Here is a 17902-nt window from a genome sequence, read left to right on the forward strand (position 1 = left end):
AATTTACTCAAGAAAAACAGAACCTCTGAATGAGTGAGTCTTGGAATGCCAGACCCTAATCCAAAAGGACTGCTGACCAGTGTAACAAAAGGATCATTCTACTGCATCTGAGGGCCACAGTGATCTTTTTACTTTTTTGAGACAGGGTCTCACTCGGTCATCAAGGCTGGGGAGCAGTGGCTAGATCATGGCTTACTGCAGCTTTCACCTCCTAGGCTCAAGCAATCGTCCCATCTTAGCCTCTCAAGTAGCTGGGACTACAGGCTTTTAAGATCACATAACCTAACCACCCCATCCTTTTAGATGCAAACAACAGAGCAAAACTTTAGCACACTTGCTATTTCGTCCTGTGAATTTGTGACTGTTTCACTGGATCTGGCCTGGTGACAGTGGTGCAGAGGGAGTGTTGCAGGCACGTACACAGATTGCCGTTCATGATTTTGCTGTAGTCGACTTGTCCTCTCATGGCACGAATTTTCTTCAGCTTGTTCTCCTGGGCTTCAACTCTTTCTTTCAATTTCTGAAGCTTTTCATTTTCAGAAATAGACTGCTGCTGACGGCGCTCCTGCTGCTTTAGAAAATGTAAACGCTGTTCCTAACAAAAGAAAGAAAAATGTAACTTTGAAAATTGAAGGCCAGGCACGGTGGCTCATCCCTGTAATCTCAGCACTTTGGGAGGCTGAGGCAGGTGGATCACCTGAGGTCAGGAATTCCGAGACCAGCCTGGCCAGCATGGTGAAACTGTCTTTACTAAAAATACAAAAAGTAACCAGGTGTGGTGGTGTGCGTCTGTAATCCCCGCTACTTGGGAGGCTGAGGCAGGAGAATCACTTGAACTTGGGAGGCAGAGGTTGCAGTGAGCCGAGACTGCACCACTGCACCCCAGCCTGGGTGACAGAGTGAGACTCTGTCTCAAAAAAAAAAAAAAAAGAAAATAGAAGCTTATGGTTACTTTTATATACTCAAAAAGAAAAATATGAGTGTATTCAGTATCACTCATATTAATGAATACTAAAACACTAGCAGAATCTTAAATCAGACCACACAAAGCTGAAATTATTGGGCATACTAAATATGAAATGGTAAGAGTTGGAGGATTTTTAAGAGAGGGGGTTTTATTATGCACACTGATCTACACCATTCAGTTAATACAAATGCTTCTTCGGAGAACATGCACTAACACAATCTCCTCTTCATGCTATCACATCTGTGACGTCCCAGTGAGCCTTACTTTCCTGCTGCCAGTAATACATTTCCTGCTGCTACAAAGTGGCTTCCAAGAATCTCTTATTTCACTTCCTAAAGGAAATGAGCATTAAGCAGCAGAGGAATTTACACTGTAAAGAAATAAGGTCATCAGTAAGGAGATAAATCTTCAATTTGCTATGATACAGAAAAATCAAGGAAGTGTCTGCTTTCTCCAGGATTAGTTTCTTCAATAATGAAACATTTTAGAGTCAAACAGTAACAGAACAATCCAAAAATAACAATATGTACAATACTCTCCAATAGGTGTTCTTCCCCTATTAATGTGAAAACATACCTTAAAGATAAGAGTAAACATTAAATATTCATGGTCCCCTATGTATGTATAAAATATACCTAAATAAGGAGAGGTTTAAGGTGTGATTATGAATGCACTACATACTACACTCTAAGGTAAGGCAATATGTACTTAAATATTTAAGATGTAGCATTAACTTGTGATTTATACTGCTGAAAATATCTACAACTTTTTTTTTTTTTTTTGAGACAGAGTTTCGCTCTTGTTACCCAGGCTGGAGTGCAATGGCGTGATCTCGGCTCACCGCAACCTCCGCCTCCTGGGTTCAGGCAATTCTCCTGCCTCAGCCTCCTGAGTAGCTGGGATTACAGGCAGGCGCCACTATGCCCAGCTAATTTTTTGTATTTTTAGTAGAGACGGGGTTTCACCATGTTGACCAGGATGGTCTCGATCTCTCGACCTCGTGATCCACCCGCCTCAGCCTCCCAAAGTGCTGGGATTACAGGCTTGAGCCACCGCGCCCGGCTACAACGTTTTTTAACAGCAATACTCGGATCAATATTTGGAAAAAATAGTAAGCAGAATCAGAAAATGTTTACAATGACATAATACTATGTATATTTTATCTCAGAAATCTTATTAATGGGATAAAGTACTTTTCAATTAAACTTAACTTTTCATCATTTTTATTCCCATAAATCCAATAAACATTGAGACAACTTTTTAAAACAAGTCTAACCCAAATTATTTACATACAAGTGGATACTACAATGAAGTATACATTCAATAAATTTCAAAAAAATCAGACTGGATATTTAGTCACTAAGAAGATCTCTCTGCAGAAAAAAACAAAAAGAACCTAGTTGGTAATAAAGTTTATCTTTTTTTTTTTTTTTTTTTTGAGACGGAGTTTCGCTCTTGTTACCCAGGCTGGAGTGCAATGGCACGATCTCGGCTCACTGCAACCTCCGCCTCCTGGGTTCAGGCAATTCTCCTGCCTCAGCCTCCTGAGTAGCTGGGATTACAGGCACACGCCACCATGCCCAGCTAATTTTTTGTACTTTTAGTAGAAACGGGGTTTCACCTTGTTGACCAGGATGGTCTCAATCTCTTGACCTCATGATCCACCCGCCTTGGCCTCCCAAAGTGCTGGGATTACAGGCTTGAGCCACCGTGCCCGGCATAAAGTTTGTCTTTAAAGCAGTTTTGGAATATTTTAAGATCATTTACAGCAAGAATCAATTTCAGGAGGCATGTGTGATAGATCGGATGTTTCAATTAAGTATGACTAAACCACTATTTAGAAAAATTTGAGTTTCAATAACCAATGCAGAATTCAGTGTATATAATGAGCACTAACTATGCTCCACACTGTAATAAACCAAACAAGTCCAGCCTAGAGCAGCACACTGGGAAGCCCTATTAACCAACTGTCACCATCTTCGGGACCGCCCCTCCAGCCATCAGTGTTTTCAGCACGGATCACTGCTTTCGTCTTGAACACTAATACCAACGACATAGCCAAGAACACACCCAGAGGCACAAGGAGATAACAAAAGCACCCTTTCTTCCCTTTTTTTTTTTTTTTTTTTTTCCTAAATACAGGGTCTCATTTACTCTGTTGTCCAAGCGGGAGTGCAGTGGCATGATCTTAGCTCACTGCAACCAACTCCTGGGCTCAGGTGATCCTTCTGCGTCAGCCACCCATATAGCTGGGACCAGAGGTACATGCCACCATGCCCAGCTAAATTTTTTTTATTTTTTTGTAGACAGAGTCATTATGTTGCCCAGGCTGGTCTTTAACTCCTGGGCTTAAGTGATCCTCCCGCCTTAGCCTCCCAGAGTGCTGGGATTATAGGCATGAGCCACTGTGCCTGGCCCCTTTCCAAATTTTATCTGATTTTAATAAGGTCATCAGTTTCCAGTTTGGGGTGTCTGTTGTGTGTGTCAAGGATGAGATGCTCTTGTTCTGATAACTTCCCAGCTTGCACTAACAACAATTTGCATATGTTATTACGGAAGTGATAACAAAGACAGAAAGACATTGTGTTTAGCATTCCCATGGCATGGTCCTATTTTATAAGCATTACCCAAGAATGTATTAACCCCAGTCTAAAACAATGGTTAAAGAAGGTACTTTTTGAGCAGTATTTCAATACCTCTTTTTATAACTTACCTTGGCAACCAACATCTGCTGCTGATTTTCAATCTGCTGCTGTTGCCTAGCTGCCATATCTTGGAGCTCTGAGAGGGTAAGTTCAACACGTGGATTCCCAACCTAAACAAAAAGCACTAATTTTGGATCATGTTTGTCTTCATAACTGTCTTTCTCTAGTGTCAAAACTTATATGTATCAGGACTTTAGACAGGATCCCTAGAATTGGAAGACTACCAACTAGTTTATTTTTCTTGTAAGAACTTTTCCTAATTGTTGACTTTTTAAATTAAATATAAATAACTTTTTCAAATGCATAAATATCAGATACTGTATTTAATAAGGGCTCAAGTTTAAGCAAACATTTGGCAATGTGTATTACAAGTGACATTCCTCCTTCTGGAATGACAATTTAGTAGGTATATTTGAGCAAATGAAGCTGTCAAATGTTTAAGAATACACAACCAAAAAAATAAATATGCAGGTAACACCTAAGAACTAATGTCATGTTGCTGTCACTTCGCCTCAGGAAATGAAAATATGTAACGGATTCTAATATATGAATACCTCACTAAAAACACTGTTTGTATGACTTACATGAAGAACTGACACATCATCCAAGAATTCCATATGTGAAATCAACATGCAAAGGTAACATCTAGAGGAATATAATTGGCTGTTTCTCCATTCTCTGTCAATGATACCCTGAACTAAACACTTTACATATATGGACCCATTTCAGCCTCAGAATGACTGATGAGGTGGGTACTGTTACATCCCCATTTTACAGATAAGAAAACAAGCACAGGGCAGTCACCTTGTCAGGCAGGGTAGAGACACAGAGTCCCTGTTCTTGACTGTTACTCACAGTTCATTACTTACTAGGCCCACACCAAGTGCAGTGTACTGTGACAGATGTGTTATGAGCATTGTGCCATATGCTCTTCAAAACGAGTCTTCATGGGGCTGGGGGGGTTATGTGAGCCCTGCTCTGGGTGAGGAGCAAGGTGGTAAGAGGAAGGAACATGCCTGGAGGCACGCAGCTCATTAAAGCAGCAGAGCTCCATTCCCACAAGCCCATCTTCTCCCAAACCCTTCAGTTCTGAGCAGGGAGGCCACAGAGTCCCTCCTCAGACCCCCACATTCTATTTCTAGGTTCATTTATGCCCTTAGGACACCTTTACCTTCTGCCACCCTTAAACCTCTTACAATTCTAAATAGTTACAATTCCTATTCCTCCAGCTCCCTGTCTTCCCAAACTTTTATAATATTTGAGCACATTCTTGACTACTGAAAAATGGGATCAGGATTTGTTTAACAGTCTTAACTGGAACCACCATTCTGTTTACCTAAAAAATCTGGAGAAAGCAATCGAGACTTTTTTTTTTTTTTTTTTAGAAACAGATTCTCTCTGTCACACTCTCTCTCTGTCAGGCTGGGGTAACATGGCACAATCACTGCAGCCTCAAGTGATCCTCTTGCCTAGCCAGGATTATAGGCACATGCCACCATGCCTGGCTGATTTTTGAAATTTTTTTGTAGAGGCAGGGGTCTCACTATGTTGCCTGTACTAGCCTTGACCTCCTGGGCTCAAACAATCCTCAAACAATCCCACCTGGGCCAAAGGTGCTAGGATTACAGGTACAGGCTACTGTGCCCAGGCTTAAACACTTTTTGATTAGAGGAAAACCATGTCCATTCAACAAATCTTTCAATTTTAATTAATTTCATAATTTCACAACTTGAAGAAAAAAAATCAAAAACTATCTTTCTGGTCTCTCCCACCAATGGCTTTATGAAACAATAAAAGGGGATAGAAAAGAAAAAAAATAAAAAGAGAAGAAAAGAGGATAGAAGAGAGATTTAACTGTCTGGTGTTCTGATGTTTATATCTATGAATGAGGTAGGGCTTATTAAAATATTTTACTTACTAAACCAAAAAGTATTTTATTTGCCAATATATACATTTATACTTGCTTTATTTTACATGTGTTTTTCTAAGTACAAAATTAAGATATGCCATGTTGTCATAAGTAATTCAGTCACTGTATCTTATATATCTATATTGTAACAAAATTGTACTGAAGAGCTTAAAGTGTAATAAATCATAAAGTACAGTTCAATGAATTATTTCAAAGTGAATATGCCTGTGTGATTTAACTGTATTTTAAATGGGTTATATAAACAAGCTACCATAAACCTGTAAGTCAACGAATATGTAACAATTTACATTTTAGTAATTGTGCAATGTGAAAATTTAGAAAAAAGAAGCCCCTTTTCCACAGTTTTAAAGAAAACAAAGACCCTTCAATGCAAATTTGATTTTTTAGTAATAGGCCTATCACTGTACTACCTGTAAACTAATTCCTATTTACAATTTAAAATTTTTCATACAAACTCAATTTTCTCAAACGTATTACCTAATTCTTGCCTGTTTTTCTTCATTGATTGCATCTAATAAGAAGAAATCAAACCATGTTCCCTCAGGCAATTCCAGGTCCCTAATTATGGTAAGAGTTATCAGATGAGTTCAGCTCCAAGTCACTCAGAGCACAAGCCACTTCCAACAACTAAGTTAAATTAGCAATAAAGTTCTCTCAGCAACAGCCAGGCTGTTGAGATCCCCAAAAAGAAAACACCCACCAGCCTTAAGCCTGCTCCAATGATCCCGTTGGCAGGGACCACCACTTGTGGCTCAGGGATCCAGATATCCTCTAACGTCGACGTTCACTACTTAAACTGTGGATTCCAGGAACAGTGTTTCTGCTCCTGATGAACCCAGATCACTCTCCAGCCTCAAACTAACATCACTTCTTTTCCACAATAAACACGGCTCACTTTGCCTCAGGTCTAACTAGCCCCCCACCCCGACCCCAACATGAGCAGAGAGAAATAGAAGCTTTTAGGATCACTTATCTGATCATATCATTGCCTTCTTTCTCCAAACTTCCACAAATTTACTTGTGAAAATGGTAAGAGACTTTATTAGCTAGCTTACAAAATTTTTATAGACAAAATATTTGCCTGACAAAAGATTTGTACCAGACACTCACGAGGTAACCAGAGAGTTCACAAGACTTGGTCTTGACAGCAATAGGTCCTGGCCCAGTACCCAGTCACAGCATCAAAAACCTGTTTTCTGGAGTGGACTCAGGTGACCCGACACTCCCTTATCTTCCCGACATGTCCCATCAGACTCCAACATGGACGGCATCTTTTCAAACTCAAAGCCCACACTGCTTTTCATTCATTGGTATGGAAAAGTCTACATCCTCCTTACCATTTAACTCTCTCTCCAGATGTTTCTCAACATTTCCCTCACCCAAATTGTCTCTGGCTCCTATCACCTCCCTTCTGATCATGTCCCCTAATCTCTGGCTGCCTAAAAAAAGGTGCTACACTGGGACTTCATCAATGAAGAAGCTTAGCCATGTGCCCAAGACCCTGTGACAGCAAGGGGCAAGGCAATGCCCTCTTCTACACAGCAGGGCCATCATGAAGGTGTCAGGAGAACACATATTCTCTGAGTACCATTATGTTCAGTATCACAGTAACACAACAGTCCATTTACCTTCCACATGCCAGGTGTCATCCTAGACACTGCAGGCAACAGAAAGGTAGACTGTCTCTCCATTTTCAATGAGCCTCTATTCCAAGGAAAGAGATGAGAATCTCACATGGGAAGCAATTAAATTACCTTATCCAATTCAACCATGAGGAACAGAAATAGAGAGCAAGTTTTCTGTATACTTGTATTTTCACTGTGAAATAAAAACAGCATTTCTGGCATGCCTATAATCCCAGCACTTTGGAAGCCCGAGGGAATGGATGAACTAAGGTCAGAAGTTGGGAGTCCAGCCTGGCCAACATGGCAAAACCCTGTCTCTACTTTAAAAAAAAAAAAAAAAAATTAGCTAGGTGTGGTGGCAGACACCTGTAGTCCAAGCTACTTGGGAGGCTGAGGCAGAAGAATTGCTTGAAATCCAAGAAGCAGAGGTTGCAGTGAGCCAAGACTGCACCACTGCACCCCAGCCTAGGCAACAGAGTAAGGTCCTGTCTATTAAAAAAAAAATCGCCAGGCGCGGTGGCTCACGCCTGTAATCCCAGCACTTTGGGAGGCAGAGGCGGGTGGATCACAAGGTCAAGAGATTGAGACCATCCTGGTCAACATGGTGAAACCCCGTCTCTACTAAAAATACAAAAAATTAGCTGGGCATGGTGGTGCATGCCTGTAATCCCAGCTACTCAGGAGGTTGAGGCAGGAGAACTGCCTGAACCCAGGAGGGGGAGGTTGCAGGGAGCCGAAATCGCGCCATTGCACTCCAGCCTGGGTAACAAGAGCGAAACTCCGCCTCAAAAAAAAAAAAAAAAAGAAAAATCACCACCAAAAAAATCCAACAGCATTTTCCAGGGTAGCAGTGAGAAATGGGATGTCACTATGCACTCTTGTAAAAGTGCACTGTTCGGGCTGGCACCCACTCTGAGAAGTGCATAAAAAGAAGCAGGACATTTCATTGCACCATACCCAGCTAGCCTGGTTACGGGAATTACAGGGCTGAAGATAAAAAGATGTCTCTTAAAATCTCCCACTCCCAAACAACGAGTCCAAATGAGAAGCTAAACCTCTATACATGATAATTCCTGACTGTGCCGAAATTCCAAGTAAAAATATTATCTTATAAAACCAATGATGAACAAAAATAAAACGTAATTAAAAAAAAATTTTATGGTCCTATATTTAAGACTGTCAACTTAAAATATATATATAAGCATATTAACACTAGTCCACCTCAAATACAAAACTTCAAAAACTGCTTTACGGTAAATAAGTTAACAAAACAAAGTAACAGGCCAATTTTAGAAACATACCACAGGCCAGGTGCAGCGTTTTGTATTCACTTCCTTATCAGTATTTGATGTTGTCACAAAAGGTGAAACTTAATTACCCTCTTTTAAGATAAAATGTTGCTTCAGGGCCTGTAATTCCAGCACCTGGGGAGTCTGAGGTGGGTGGATCACCTGAGGTCAAGAGTTCAAGACCAGCTTGGCCAACATGGTGAAACCCAACCCTGTCTCTACTAAAAGTACAAAAATTAGCCATGCATAGTGGCACACGCCTGTAGTTCCAGCTACTCAAGAGGGTGAGATACAAGAATCACTGGAATGCAGAACGCAGAGGCTGCAGGTTTTACTGAGCCAAGATCGTGTCACTGTACTCTAGCCTGAGGGACAGAGAGAGACTGTCTCTAAATAAATAAATAATAAAACGTTAACCTCTTTACAAAGAAAGGATTTTATGTTAAGTGGAATTTTGATTTGATATGTAATAAAAGTGCACAAACATGTCCATAATTAAACTAGCAATTCCAAAGGTACTAATATCAGATTCTTAATAAGTAAACTAGTCCATGATTTAACAAAAATTAGATATAAAAAGGGGGCTTACTTTCCATTTAAATTTCTCATCTGCATAATTATGTGCATGACTCAGGACTTAGAAAGCTACCAAAATAACGTATGTTTGATAAACAAGCCATCAGAACTTGTTTTTTTTTTTTTTGGAGACTGAGTCTTGCTCTGTTGCCCAGGCTGGAGTGCAGTGGCACAATCTTAGCTCCCTGCAACCTACTCCTCCCGAGTTCAAATGATTCTCCTGCTTCACCCTCCCAAGTAGCTGGGATTGCAGGTGAGTGCCACCACATCTGGCCAATTTTTGTATTTTTAGTAGAAACAGGATTTCACCACGTTGGGCAGGCCAGTCTCAAACTCCTGACCTCAAGTGATCTGCCTGCCTTGCCGACCCAGAGTACTAGGATTACAGGCTGAGTCACAGTTCCTGGCTGGAACTATATATTTAAAGACACTAAGAAACAATTAGCCTAGCCAACATGGTGAAACCTCATCTCTACTAAAAATAAAAAATGTGCTGGTTGTGGTGGTGCACACCTGTAATCAGCTACTCAGGAGGTGGAGGTTGCAGTGAGCTGAGGTCCCACCACTGCACTCCCGTCTGCGTGACTGAGTGAGACCCTGTGGAAAGAAGAAAAAGAAGAAAGGAAGGAAAGGAAGGAAAGGAAGGAAGGAAGGAAGGGAGAAAGGGAGGGAGGGAGGGGGGAAGGGAGGAAGGATGGACAAACAACTACAACTCACTTGATATTTATAGTTGAGAGGTTTTTTTTTTTTTTGAGACGGAATTCCACTATTGTCACCCAGGCTGGAGTGCAATGACACAATCTCGGCTTACTGCAACCTCTGCCTCCCAGGTTTAAGCAATTCTCTTGCCTCAGCCTCCCAAGTAGCTGGATTACAGGTGCCCACCACCATGACGTTTTTTTTTTTTTTTTTTTTTTTTAAAGTAGAGATGGGGTTACACCATGTTGGCCAGGCTGGTCTTGAGCTCATTACGGTTTCAGGCAAATAAGTATACTAACTTAGTCAACTCAACTGTTCCTCATCAGAGAACAGACTCTGGTACAGATTTGAATTGTATGTTATGCTTGGATAAACCCAAAATATTCTGCTTTTGCTTGGCATACATATACCAAGTGCCTCAGAGGCAGGCGAGTATCTTCGAAGCCTGATTGTTGTGTACATGTGCAGGCTCTACTTGCTTTGAAGTGCTCTCTTGTTTAGCTTTTGTTACCCTGAAGATGCTTTCCTGTCCTATAAATGTATTATTACATGTTCAGTCGGAGTGCAATCCCCCCAAACAGTATCATCATAACCCAGAGAAGAGAGAGAATACGGATGTGTTTAAAGGAGCTAAGTTACCGTGTAAACAATGGCAGTTGAATGGTGCTATTTCCTTCGATGCCTAACATACATTCCTTGGCAATCAGTTAACAGAAAAGACTAGTAGATTTGGTCAGCAATTAAACATCTACTGGCAAATGGGTTACTTGAGACGTCCCTAATCCTGAGATGCTAATTTTAATATTCAGCCAAATTACTTCATTTTGGTTATAACAGACGAGAATGTCACTATATTATTATTTGGAATAATATTTTCCAGGCTCCCAGAGGCTGTGCCACAGAGGCTGCTGCAGCCCTTGGGAACCTGGAAAAGGGGAAGTGGAGGGGTGAATGCTGGGGCGGGGGCGCTGCTGCTGTGGGGCCAGGCATCAGAGGGTTGCGGCCCACTTCTGCCATGCCGAATAAAAATGAGGAGAAAGAATCACCAAAAGCAGGGAAGACTGGAAAATCTTCAAAAGGACAAGAAGTAGAAACAGAGCAAATTTCCATCAGGAAAAAACAGCCTTGTTGCTGTCCTGTCTACAGTATCTGCTAAAAGTACCAGTCTCTCAGCCCACAGTGAAGAAAGACAAACCTTGGATACAAGGTTTATCACCAGCAATAATAGAGAACTTCAAAAACTACTATCCTTAAAAGATTCGCTGTCACCAGTACTTTGCGATGATTCCAGGGTGGTCTGCAGAAGCTTTTCCCGCAGCTCTCTCAAACTGCCAGCTCACAACAGGGATGATGAGATGGACTCGGATTTCAGAAACAATGAAATATGGAGTGTGTCCATGAAACAGGGTTCAAAGGTTGACTTGGAACTCACTGGGTCTGTTGCTTTTCTCTATGAAACATCTGTAGCTTATTTCCACAGTGGGTCCGGTCCATTTCAAAGTAGGGTCTGCTACCATCCTGGCCAACATGGTGAAAAACCTTGTCTCTACTAAAAATACAAAAGCTAACTGGGCGTGGTGGCTTGCACATGTAGTCCCAGCCACCAGGGAGGCTGAGGCAGGAGAACTGCTTGAAGCTGGGAGGCAGAAGTTGCAGTGAGCCGAGATTGCGCCAGTGCACTCCAGCCTGGTGAGAGTGAGACTCCGTCTCAAAAACAAACAAACAAAAAAAGTGGGGTCTGTTAAGTAGTACATGGTAACTGTTTAATGAACCTGTTAATCTCTTCCCCATCTGTGATGGTTATGTCTCCTTATAAGTTAATGTATTCTTTTGACTGTTCTGTTTGTATTCAGTATTATTCATCTCCACTTTTACCTTTAATCATCCTATATCTTTTATTTTAAACTTTTTCTCATTTATTAAGTTGAATATAGAGTTCACTTTAGTTTGCTTTTTAATAATAAATAATTTAAAGTCATGTATTCATTCTGAGTATCACTTCCAGCCCTATTCCTAGATTTTCTTATTTTTTCTAACTTTTCAAGTCATAGATTTTTCTTTTTTAGAGTTAATTAAAGCATAATTTACATATCCTAAAATTCACTCATTGTAACTGGAACATTTAAATATTTTAGCAAATATATAGTGTTGTGCAACCACCACCACGATTCTGTTTTAGAATGTTTCCATCATTCTCCAAAAGTTACCCTGTGCCCCTTCACCATGGATTTCTGCGCCCAGCCCGGCTGCAGGCACCCACTGATCTGCTTTCTGTCTCTAGACTTACTTTCTTCCGGACATTTCCCCTCAGTGAAATCAGACAATAGGTGGTCTTTTACAACTGGTGTAATGTTTTTGAGGTTCATCTGTGTTGAGTAGTTTATTTCTTTGTTTCTTTTCTTTTGAGATGGAGTATTGCTCTGTTGCCAGGCTGAAATGCAGTGGTGCAATCTCTGCTCACTGCAACCTCTACCTTTTGGGTTCAAGTGATTTTCCTGCCTCAGCCTCAGCCTTCCAAGTAGCTGGGACAACAGGCATGCACCACCAGGCCCAGCTAATTTTTGTATTTTTAGTAGAGACAGGTTTTCACCATGTTGGCCAGGATGGTCTCAATTTCTTGACCTCATGATCCACCCACTTCGGTCTCCCACAGTGCTGGGATTACAGGCATAAACCACCACGTCCAGCTTTTATTTCTTTTTAATGCTGAATCATACTCAGTCTGATGGATACACCACATTTTGTTTATCTGTTTACCAGTTAGCGGACATTTGGGCTATTTCTTACCTAGTATGAATAACAGTGCTGCTGTGAACATTTGCATAGAAGTCTGTGTGAGCATATATTTCATTTCTCTTGAGTAAATACCTAGGAGTAGAATTCCTGACTTGTATGGTAAGTTTATATTTAGCTTTTTAAGAAACTGCCAAACTTTTCCAAAGTGGTTGCACTATTTTACATTCCCACCAGCAAATGTATGAGGGTTCCGGTGTGTCCACGTTCTTGCCAATATTTATTACTTTCATTTTGATGATAGCTTAATGCTCGTGGGTGTGTAATGGTGTCTCACTGTGGTTTCAATTTACATTTTCCCAGTGACTGGAAATGTTAAGCATCTTTTCATATGCCTGCTGGCCATTTGTCTGTCTTCTTTGACGAGATATCTGTTTGTATCTTTTGTCTATTTTTAAGTTCGCTGTCTTCTTGCTGAATTGTTAACAGTATGTTATCCCAGATATGAGTCCTTTATCATAAAATAAAACAAAAATAAATTATTATAGAAGTGAAGCACCAAACACATCACACTGTTTTCATTATCACAGTCAGCAGACATAAGATTACCCTGTTAAGTTGATACAAAAGTTTCAAAACGCGATTTCTCAATTTCTGTTATTCATTATAAATCTTCAGATTTGTCTCTATGTGTTAAACCCTTCTTCTGAGCTTTTAATTTGAGGTTTTTAAAATTTTCATTTGTGAAAGTTCTGTTTGGTTCTTTTTTCAGTCTGCAGAGTTATTTAAAAATATTTTCCGGGAGGAGGATCCAAGATGGCTGATCACTAGCAGCTCGGGATTGTAGCTCCCAGTGAAAACGCAAAGAACGAGAGGACGCCACACCTTCACATGAATTCTTGTTGCTCACACACCAGGACATTCCCAGTGGAGGAGCCCCACGGGTCGCCAGAGCGACTCTTGTGACCGGCGAGGCAGTTTTGCCGGCGCCTCGGAGCGTCAGTTCTTGGTGCAGAGTCAGAAAAGCACCATCAATCTTAACACTGCTGATTTAGTCGGTGCAGTGGGTTGCTCAGATTTCGGCGCTGAGAATCAATAAGTTGGACGTTCACTCAGAAACTCAATTACAAAGACGGTAATTATAAAGACCACAGATGGATAAATCTACAACGAAGGGAAGAAAACAGCCAAAAAAGGCTGAGAATACCCAAGATCAGAACGCCTCTCCCTCGGTGGGGGATCACAGTTCCTCATCAGCAACGGAACAAGGCTTGATGGAGAACGAGTGTGTTCCAATTACAGAAGCAGGCTTCAAAATGTGGATAATAAGAAACTTCTGTGAATTAAAAGAACTTGTTCTGACACAATCTAAAGAAACTAAGAACTTTGAAAAAAGGTTTGACGAAATGTCAACAAGAATACACAATTTAGAGAGGAAAATAAGTGAATTGATGGAGTTGAAAAACACAATACGAGAACTATGTGAAGTATGCACAAGTTTTAACAGCCGAACTGATCAAGCAGAAGAAAGGATATCAGAGGTCGAAGACCAACTCAATGAAATAAAACAAGAAGACAAGATTAGAGAAAAAAGGATACAAAGGAACAAGCAAAGTCTCCAAGAAATATGGGACTATGTGAAAAGACCTAATCTACGCTTGATAGGTGTACCTGAATGTGACAAAGAGAATGAATCCAAGCTGGAAAATACGCTTCAGGATATTATTCAGGAAAATTTTCCCAACTTAGTAAGGCAGGATAATATTCAACTCCAAGTAATACAGAGAACACCACAAAGATATTCCTCAAGAAGAGCAACTCCAAGGCACATAATCGTCAGATTCACCAGGGTTGAAATGAAGGAGAAAATACTAAGGGCAGCCAGAGAGAAAGGTCAGGTTACCCACAAAGGGACGCCTATCAGACTTACAGCAGATCTCTCAGCAGAAACCCTACAAGCCAGAAGAGAGTGGGGACCAATATTCAACATTCTTAAAGAAAAGAACTTTCAACCAAGAATTTCACATCCAGCCAAACTAAGCTTCATAAGTGAAGGAAAAATAAAGTTTTTTTGTGAACAAGCAAGCACTCAGAGAATTCATCACCACCAGGCCTGCTTTACAAGAGCTTCTAAAAGAACCACTACACATAGAAAGGAACAAACAGTATCAGCCTTTCTAAAAAATACCAAACAGAGCATCAATATAATGAAGAATTTACATCAACTAATGGGCAAAATAGCCAGCTAATATTAAATGGCAGTATTAAACTCACATATATCATTATTAGTTCTAAATTTAAATTGACTAAATTCCCCAATTCAAAGACAGACAGGCAATTTGGACAAAAAACTAAAACCCATCGGTATGCTACATCCAGACCCATCTCACATTCAAGGATACACAAAGACTCAAAACAAGGGATGGAGAAAGATTTACCAACCAAACGAGAGCAAAAATAAATAAATAAAAAGCAGAAGTTACAATTTTTGCCTCTGATAAAATAGTCTTTAAAGCAACAAAGATCAAAAGAAGCAAAGAAGGACATTACATAACGATAAAAGAAACAACGCAACAACAAGAAGAGTTAAAGATCCTAAATATATACGTACCCAATACAGGAATACCCAGACATACAAGACTTATAAAGAGACTTAGACTCCCACACAATAATAGTGGGAGACTTCAACATTAATATTAGACAGATCAATGCGACAGAAAATTAACAACGATATCCAGGACTTGAACTCAGATCTGGAACAAGTAAACGTAATTAACATTTATAGAACTCTCCACTTTAAATACACAAAATATACACTCTTATCAGTACCACATCATATCAACTTAGAAGTTTAAACGAAATGTTGGTTGGCTCCTTGTTTGTTATTCTCTTCCCTCATTTTCTTTCATATCTCCATTATTAAGGACAATTATAGGCATACCCATATTTAGACTGCATTCTAGCCCGGGCAATAAAGCAATACCCCCATCCTCTCTCTCCCTCTTCCTCTTTCCCTTTCTTCCTCTTCTTTATTAAAAAAAAAAAAAAGTTCAAGATCAGTCTAGCCAACATGGCGAAACCCAATTGCTATAAAAAATACGAAAATTAACCAGGTATGATGGCATATGCCTGTAATCCCAGCTACTTGGGAGGCTGAGACAGGAAAATCGCTTGAACCTGGGAGGCGGAGGTTGCAGTAAGCCGAGATGGTGCCATTGCACTCCAGCCTGGGTGACAGAGCCAGACTCCATCTCAATAATAATAGTAACAGAGCTATACAGTAAAATTGTACTATTTCTCATGAGTATTATCACTTGTTACTACTGAGAAGTTCTTTAATATCCAATGTGTTTTGGAAGAAGAGGGGCTAGTATTTCAAAGATAACTTTTTAAAAGGGCATGGAATCTAACTCAAATTGAAATTTCTAAACTTATTATTGCCTTTCCTTTCCCTATCCAGAAATATCCCCTACAGATCAAACCCATTCATAAGAAATATGCAAATTATAATCACATTGCCATGCTGAAATATATATTTTTACCTGTAAAATGTAAAAAGATAAACAGATTTGGTCATATACTGTGTTACAAAAAAAAAAAAAAATTTCCTATTCTCCTGAACATACCATCAAAACATCATTTCTTTAAGTAAGCGCAGCTGTTTTATAGCCTGTGTCTGGTCATAACACTATCTAAGGTGTTTGTCACTTTTTGTTCACAATGTCTTATCTCCTGTGTACTTGACTTTTTAAAATCATATGCTGGTCAATGTATTCAGATATTTGAAATAAATTGAAACCAGAATAAAAAAAAGTACATATTATTTGGAATAAAAAATTCCCTAAGCTTTCAAGCTTTAGTGAGATGACATGAAATAGTTCAATAGTTTCATGCTCATTCCTTTTTGCACTTAAGTTTATATGAGAATACACATTGCCAAAACATCCACCTCTGGTCTCTCTCAACCAAAGTCCTCTCTCTCCATCCAAGCCTGTCTCCCTCCCTAAGTTCCCTATTTCTATGAATGGCTTTAGCGTTTTTCCAGAAGTCTCGGCAGCAACATCTTTGAATTAAGCCATCCTTGCCCTAAATAAAAGCTGCTGCTCGATTGCTCTTCATGACTTCCCACATCTGTGGTTGCCTCTCCGTTCTAGAACAAACACCTTCCCGTGTGCATATCTCACTCACGCTCTTCCTGCTGCCATAGTGTCCTTCCCCCTGCTTCCTAAACTCTACCTATCACTTAAGACCTACAGGGCAATGCCATCTGCTTCCTGAAGTTCTTCCTGATTCTCCAAGGATTCTCTCATAGCACTGTTTTGATATTCAAGATGTTTATTCACTTTCAGAGATGGGAAGAACTCAGTATGTTGTTGGTTTTTTGTTTTTGTTTTTCTGAGACAGTGTTTCACTCTGTCGCCCAGGCTGGAGAACAGTGACGCAATCTCGGCTCACTGCAACCTCCCCGCCCCGGGTTCAAGTGATTCTCCTGCCTTAGCCTCTCAAGTAGCTAAGATTACAGGCACCGCCACTGTGCCCGGCTGATTTTGGCATATTTAGTAGAGATAGGGTTTCACCATGTTGACCGGGCTGATCTTGAACTCCAGACCTCAGGTGATCTGCCCACCTCAGCCTCCCAAAGTGCTGGGATTACAGGCGTGAGCTACTGCGCCTGGCCTAGAACTCAGTTTTTTTTTTAATGAATTCTTGAATTTATTCTAGAGATTCAACAATTAACATGTAATGAATGCCGCTGCATATCAGACATTTATATATACCTCACTTTATAGTTACCTTAGAGGATGCTTATAAAAACCCTAGGAGGAAAATTCTTAAGCTTATTTTACAAGTGAGAAAACTAAGGCTCTGGGCAGTTCGTTGACTGGCTTTCTTAAGCTTAAGTGTCAGATCAGTAGCCATGCCAGGATCCTAGCCGCATCTCCTGACAGCAAGCAGGTGCTCCTTCCATCACGCAGGAGCGATCCTAATCAACAGCCATTTATTATGTCAAAGAGTATACACTCTACTAGACACCATGAAGACATCTTAATAATCTAAATCATATAAAAATGCTGGTTTTTTTTTTTTTTTTTTTTTTTTTTTTGAGACAGAATCTCACTCTGTCACCAGTCTGAGTGCTGTGTCGTGATCTTGGCTCACTGCAAGCTCTGCCCCGCCACGTTCAAGTGCTTCTCCTGCCTCAGCCTCCTGAGTAGTTGGGACTACAGGCGTGCATCACCACACCCAGCTAATTTTTGTATTTTTAGTAGAGACAAGGTTTCACCATGTTAGCCAGGATGGTCTCGATCTCTTGACCTTGTGATTTGCCAGATCAGAAAATGATCAAACATCAACAATTTCACATAGCTCAAAACTAA

At 40.3% G+C, this 17902-nt stretch overlaps 1 protein-coding gene across 9 annotated transcripts in view; it reads right to left on the minus strand.

Annotated features, from left to right (window-relative positions):
* The window catches only part of PPP1R13B (protein phosphatase 1 regulatory subunit 13B), a 123518-nt gene that overhangs the window by 19031 nt on the left and 86585 nt on the right, over window positions 1-17902 (minus strand). For 7 of the 9 annotated variants that reach the window (XM_010343919.3, XM_039462886.2, XM_074394368.1 and 4 more), the window contains 2 exons: window positions 3681-3782; window positions 421-595 (listed from right to left, as the gene is read on the minus strand). In XM_010343919.3, coding sequence (XP_010342221.2) covers window positions 421-595; window positions 3681-3782 — 277 coding nt within the window. Of the gene's footprint in view, window positions 1-420; window positions 596-3680; window positions 3783-12578; window positions 13036-17902 lie in introns of all 9 variants that reach the window. The other 2 variants (XM_074394371.1, XM_074394367.1) reach the window with 2 other exon arrangements.

The sequence above is a fragment of the Saimiri boliviensis genome, chromosome 2, assembly GCF_048565385.1.
Source record: "Saimiri boliviensis isolate mSaiBol1 chromosome 2, mSaiBol1.pri, whole genome shotgun sequence".
Classification (NCBI taxonomy): Eukaryota; Metazoa; Chordata; class Mammalia; order Primates; family Cebidae; genus Saimiri; species Saimiri boliviensis.